General features: G+C 60.6%; 1 protein-coding gene across 1 annotated transcript; it reads left to right on the top strand.

Annotated features, from left to right (window-relative positions):
* The first annotated feature begins 1,624 nt into the window (after positions 1 to 1,624).
* Positions 1,625 to 5,969, top strand: LOC142905648 (cyclin-dependent kinase 5 activator 1-like). The gene has a single exon (XM_076052471.1). It carries the CDS (start codon positions 2,199 to 2,201, stop codon positions 3,213 to 3,215), a length of 1,017 nt encoding a protein of 338 aa, XP_075908586.1. The 5' UTR covers positions 1,625 to 2,198; the 3' UTR covers positions 3,216 to 5,969.
* The last annotated feature ends 648 nt before the right edge of the window (positions 5,970 to 6,617 follow it).

Here is a 6,617-nt window from a genome sequence, read left to right as displayed (position 1 = left end):
CACCACCAAACAACCAACACACCAACCCACCCCAACAACCATACCCCAACCAACACCCCACCCACACACCTCCCCCCCACTCTCCAACCCCCAACACCATCCCTCCCCACCTCCTCCATCTCCCCCCACTCTCCCACCACCCATCCCACCCTCCATCAATCCCTCCCACTCCTCCCTCCCCACCCTCCATCTCCTCCCACCTCCCTCCCACTCTCCCTCCCATCCTCCCTCCCACTCTCCCTCCCCCCCTCCCACTCTCCCTCACATCTCCCTCCCATCTCCCTCCCACTCTCCCCCCTCCCACTCTCCCTCCCATCCACCTCCCACTCTCCCTCCCACTCTCCCTCCCATCCCCCTCCCACTCTCCCTCCCACTCTCCCTCCCCACCCCTCCCTCCCACTCTCCCTCCCATCTCCCTCCCACTCTCCCTCCCATCTCCCTCCCACTCTTCCATCTCCCTCCCACTCTCCCTCCCATCTCCCTCCCACTCTCTCCCATCTCCCTCCCACTCTCCCTCCCATCTCCCTCCCACTCTCCCTCCCATCTCCCTCCCACTCTCCCATCTCCCTCCCACTCTCCCTCACATCTCCCTCCCATCTCCCTCCCACTCTCCCACCTCCGTCCCACTCTCCCTCCCATCTCCTCCCACCTCCCTCCCACTCTCCCTCCCATCTCCCTCCCATCTCCCTCCCACTCTTCCATCTCCCTCCCACTCTCCCTCCCATCTCCCTCCCATCTCCCTCCCACTCTCTCTCCCATCTCCCTCCCACTCTCCCTCCCATCTCCCTCCCACTCTCCCTCCCATCTCCCTCCCACCTCTCCCATCTCCCTCCCACTCTCCCTCACATCTCCCTCCCATCTCCCTTCCACTCTCCCACCTCCGTCCCACTCTCCCTCCCATCTCCCTCCCACTCTCCCTCCTATCTCTCTCCCACTCTCCCTCACATCTCCCTCCCATCTCCCTCCCACTCTCCCATCTCCCTCCCATCTCCATCCCACTCTCCCACCTCCCTCCCACTCTCCCTCCCATCCCCCTCCCACTCTCCCATCTCCCTCCCACTCTCCCTCACATCTCCCTCCCACTCTCCCATCTCCCTCCCATCTCCCTCCCACTTTCCCTCCCACTCTCCCTCCCATCTCCCTCCCACTCTCCCTCCTATCTCTCTCCCACTCTCCCTCACATCTCCCTCCCATCTCCCTCCCACTCTCCCATCTCCCTCCCATCTCCATCCCACTCTCCCACCTCCCTCCCACTCTCCCTCCCATCCCCCTCCCACTCTCCCATCTCCCTCCCACTCTCCCTCACATCTCCCTCCCACTCTCCCATCTCCCTCCCATCTCCCTCCCACTTTCCCTCCCACTCTCCCTCCCATCCCCCTCCCACTCTCCCTCCCATCCCCCTCCCACTCTCCCTCCCACTCTTTCATCATCGGCTCCCTCCCTCTCTGCGGCATCCCCCCCCCCTCCCCCGCGCCTCTCCGCTCCCAGCAGCAGCTGTCGCCTTGCGGCAAATCGCGCGCCGCTGTCCCGCGCGTTAATTTGCATAATTAATGCAGGAAAAGGGGCGGGGGCTACGGAGATGCAGGGGAGAGGGGGCGGGGCCTGGACACATGGGCGGTCGACGTCACGCCGGGTGATGCAGACCTGGGTTTGGTGCCGAGCCGGGCGGTAACGCGGAGCAGCAGCAGCAGGAGGAGGAGGGAGAAGAGGGCGAAGAGGCGCTGGAGAAGATACAAAAAAAACATCAGGAGGAGGAGGAGGGAGAAGAGGCGCTGGAGGAGATAAAACATCAGCAGCATCAGGAGGAGGAGGGAGATGCCGTCTCGCTCTCTGCCCACGCGTCCCGCCCGGAGAAATTTCCATTGCCGGACGCGGGGAGAGTGAGGTGGGAGGGCGACTCTCCTAGGCGACTCTCCTAGGCGACTCTCCTCGTTGCCTCTGCATCCTCCCATGCGTCTCCATCCTCCCTCCTTCTGCGGGGAGCAGGAGGAGGACGAGGCGAGTCCTTCGCTCTCGCTCCTCCATCGATCTCGTCCACCCCCCTCCCCCCCCCCTCGACAACTCCTCCACCCACGTTCCTCTGATCTCTGACTCCTCCACCCTGCCATCTCGTCCACCTTCTCGCCTCCTCCGCCTCGCCCTCTAACCTCCGGCCTCCTCCTCGACTCATCTCGAGATCTCTCGGCCGAGTCGAGACCATGGGCACCTCCCTCTCGCTGTCCCCCTCGGGACCCGGCAAGGGGGTCCACGCGAAGCACGGCGGCGGGGTTCCCAAGGGGATCCCAGCGGCTCCCCAGCTCGGCAAGAAGCCCAAGGAGAAGTCCCTGAAGCGCCACTCCATCTTCACGCCGGGCCAAGCCTGGAAGACGCTGGTCGCCGCCTCCACGCGCAAGAAGAACGCCAAGAAGGCGAACCCGGCCGCGAACCCGTGCGGCGTGGGCGTCAACAACAACGAGAACGGAGGAGCGCCGCGCCATAACAACTCCATGCGGATTGCCAACCACCACCAACACCACCACCAACAACAGCAGCAGCAGCAGCCGCACAACCATCTCGTGCGACTGCCCCTGCCGCCACCGCCCTTGTCGGCATCATCCCTGCCCGCCTCGGCGACCGCGCTGCCCTCCTCCAAGAAGGGCAGCGGGCCCGGCGGCTTGCCCTCCGTGGGGTCATTGCCCATCTCGGGCACGCCGCGTCGTGTCGTCGTGCAGGCGTCCACGGCGGAGCTGCTGCGGTGCCTGGGCGAGTTCCTCTGCCGCCGCTGCTACCGCCTCAAGCAGCTGTCGCCCGCCGAGCCGAGCCTCTGGCTCCGCGCGGTGGATCGCGCTCTGCTGCTGCAGGGCTGGCAGGAGCAGTGCTTCATCACGCCCTCGAACGTCGTCTTCCTCTACCTGCTCTGCCGCGACTCGGTGGCCGACTCGCTGGCCACCGAGTCGGAGCTGCGCTCGACGCTGCTCACCTGCCTCTACCTCTCCTACTCGTACATGGGCAGCGAGATCTCCTACCCGCTCAAGCCGTTCCTCGGCGAGGGCAGCGGCGGGAGGCGCGACGACTTCTGGGAGCGGTGCCTCGGGGTCATCGCCAGGTGCAGCGCGCAGATGCTGCGCCTCAACTCGGACCCGCACTTCTTCACGCAGCTCTTCGCCGAGTTGAAGGCCGAGGGGAGTCGCTCGGATGGCCTCGCCGCGCCCTGGACGTTGGTCCTGGATCGGTAGCTCCGCTCTCGCGCTCTCGCACGCTGTCTCTCTCGCTCTCCTCTCTCGCTGTCTCTCTCGCACGCTGTCTCCTCTCTCTCTGTCGCACGCTGTCTCGTCTCTCTCCTCTCTCTCGCTCTCGCACGCTGCCTCCTCTTCTCCTCTCCTCTCTCTATCGCACGCTGTATCCTCTCTCTCCTCTCGTGCGCTGTCTCTCTCCTCTCGCGCGCTGTCTCTCTCCTCTCGCGCGCTCTCTCCTCTCGCACGCTCTCTCCTCTCGCACGCTGTCTCCTCTCTCTCCTCTCGCACGCTGTCTCTCTCCTCTCGCTCTCGCACGCTGCCTCCTCTTCTCCTCTCTCTCTGTCGCACGCTGTCTCGTCTCTCTCCTCTCTCTGTCGCACGCTGTCTCGTCTCTCTCCTCTCTCTGTCGCACGCTGTCTCGTCTCTCTCCTCTCGCACGCTGTCTCTGTCCTCTCTCGCACGCTGTCTCTCTCCTCTCTCTCTCGCACGCTGTCTCTCTCACACGCTGTCTCTCACACGCTGTCTCTCTGTCGCACGTTGTCTCTCTCCCACTCTCTTGCTCGCTTCTCTCTCTCCCCCACTCGATCGCTCGCTCTCTCCTCGCAGCGATGGGAGTTCTTGCGCTGCTGAATGTAGAGAGATGGCGAGAAAAAGGGGGAGATCGGAGGGCAGACGAGGGGCGATTAGGGTTTGGGTAACCCCCCCCCCCAATCCTCTCCCTCTTCATCTCCCACCGCCACGCCACCATCACCAACCACCACCAACCCCGACCAGTGACCCCGTTGCTACGCGAGCAGCTCAGAGGGGTTGCCAACGTTGGGGGGGGGGGAGGGTGGGGAAATGTCCCAGAGGCCTCGAGTGCACGGTCTCAACATCGAGGGCCCGGCGCCCACGATGTGTTGGAGATACTGGGGTCCTCAAGTGTGATGACTTCAACAATTCGCAAGGGGCCCCCTGAAGCTGTGGAAGGGCCTGCTGCATCTGACGCCCTGAAATCATCAAACCCCCAGGCCTCAGAAGTCGAAGAGCCATCATAGGAGTTTGCTGGAGTCCTGGTGTGGGCATGGAGTGTTCAAGTCCTGGGCCTGCTCGATCTTTCGAGTCCTGCAGCACTTGAGTTCCTGGTTCCTTGAAGTGCAGGGTACCCCCTGGCTGCGTGACTGAGACGAGATGCACGCTGCCTGCCGGATTCGCGTAATTCACTCACGCATTCACTCACTAATGCAGTCCGGCTGGCTCTGATTCACTCATTAAATATGTGATTCACTCATTCTCACGTTAACTCATTCATTCACTCATTCATCCGTTAACTCATTCATTCACTTAATCTACCCTTCACTCACTCATTCCATCATTCATTCATACGTCTCATTTACCCATTTATTCACCAAAATTGTCTCATTCACGAAATAAATAACTCCAAAGTTCTTACACCCGTTAATTTATTAAATAAACAAACCCCTCGGTGATTCATTTAATCATTAAATGTATCATGTATTCACAAATGTACGTATTTATTCATTGATTTAATCATTCCCTCAATCATCACTCATTCAATCACACTCTCTCACACCATCACTCATTTACTCACTTCTTCAGAGCGTTTAAGAACCAAGCGTGAGTTTGCGTATTTAAACACATCACATGTAAATACGTGCAGTATACAATTATATACTGTATGCACTTATAACCTGCATTTCTGCGTGAATGCCACGGCTAACATAAGTGGCGTGAGATATCTGAGCCGGTTCAGGTCCACTTCGTCAACCTGCAAGTGACCAGTGTGGTGAAGTATGGTCAAACAAGCCGCACGACCAATATGGCGCGGAGGAGGCCTTCATTTAGCAGTGGATCGATCAAGGGTATGTGTAAATTATTATAATATTTAAGGTTATTGTGAAGGATAGTGGTAGTTGGACAGCTATCCAAAAATCAATATTCCGTCTAGCTTCGAGTCGCTACAGTCCTCCCGTAATGATCATCGTGTTGTGGTTTCCACTTAAACGACGCTCCTCAGCATTGTGTAGCCACTGCTTGTAAGAGCCTGTATGTATGCATGTAGCCCGGGAAAAAAATGCTTCTCCAACCGTCTTCGATTATTGCGCATCTCATCAGCAGCATCAGAATCATCATCATCATCACCGTCATCCCTCTCCTCCATGTCGCGTGTGGTGGGGTCAAGCGTAGGTGATCCCACCTCTATCCAAAGGCGTATGCGGACTGCGAAAGAGTAGGCCAAGTTACCAGTTAAGAAGAGGGTGTCTAGAGCGGCCTCTTGTGGAGCGAGACGTTGCAGGGGCATGCCCCCTATGGTGTGGAGAGGATCTCTGCCCGAACCGACAGCCCGCCATGGGAATGTGGAATTTCCACCACTGGCTCCGTGGTCCCTCGGCTGCTCCCACGCGCAGGGGCATCATCTGAGCGAGATCTTTTTAACTTCAACAACAAATAATTCTCACCCGGCACACCACATCTAGTAGTTTATAGGTTTTCCCTCATTGATTGCGGCCGCGAGTCACCAGCGAGCCGGAAAACCTTTGGTGAGGAAATTCAATACCCACCGCTTTACCCCACAGCGTGGAAGAGTAGGCCAAGTACCCTGTGGAGTTGGGGGGGGGGGGTGCTTCAGTCCACTCTCTCGTAGGGGACCGTACAGCCGGCAGTGGCCGCGAGCCAGCGAGTGCACGGGCCGCACGCGCTTTAACCTCGGCCGCACACGGACCCGGAATAATAAAAATTGATGTTCTACTTTCACGGGAGACGGTCTGCCGCAGCGCTTCAGTGACGTCGCCGAGATGTGACCCGCAACACGCAGACCCCCCCACCCACAACCCCACCCCACCCACCCCCACCCCACCTACCCCCCACCCCACTCACCGCCACCACCCCACCGCCCACCTACCCCCACCCACCCCACACCCCCACCCAACAACACCCCACCCACCCCCACCCAACACACCCCACACCCCCACCCACCCCACACCCCCACCCCAAGAACACCCCACCCACCCCACACCCCCACCCACCCCACCCACCCCACACCCCCACCCCAACAACACCCCACCCACCCCACACACCCCCACCCCACACACCCCCACCCACCCCCACCCACCCCACACCCCCACCCAAACAACACCCCACCCCCACCCACTCCACACCCCCACCCAAACAACACCCCACCCACCCCACACACCCCCACCCCACACACCCCCGCGGCGGCGGGGGATCGAGCGACCTTCCGCCCGGCATCGCGCTCATTACCGCTAATTGGCAGCGATGTCGGCTCCGGCGTTAATGAGTTGACGGGGAACTGAGCTCCATCGGGCGAGTTCGTCTGTGCGGACGTGCACGCGTGGGGGTGTCCCGTGACGATGATCTGAACCCGTGGTGGGTCTTCCCCTA

The sequence above is a fragment of the Petromyzon marinus genome, chromosome 56 (assembly GCF_048934315.1).
Source record: "Petromyzon marinus isolate PM22_M1 ecotype Great Lakes invasive population chromosome 56, UKy_Petmar_22M1.pri1.0, whole genome shotgun sequence".
Taxonomy (NCBI): domain Eukaryota; kingdom Metazoa; phylum Chordata; class Hyperoartia; order Petromyzontiformes; family Petromyzontidae; genus Petromyzon; species Petromyzon marinus.
Note: the sequence above shows the minus strand (reverse complement) of the source record. Positions and strands in the feature narration are given on the sequence as shown.

Coding starts and splice junctions, on each gene's coding strand:
- LOC142905648 (XM_076052471.1), top strand. CDS start 2,199: ATGGGCACCTCCCTCTCGCTGTCCCCCTCGGGACCCGGCAAGGGGGTC.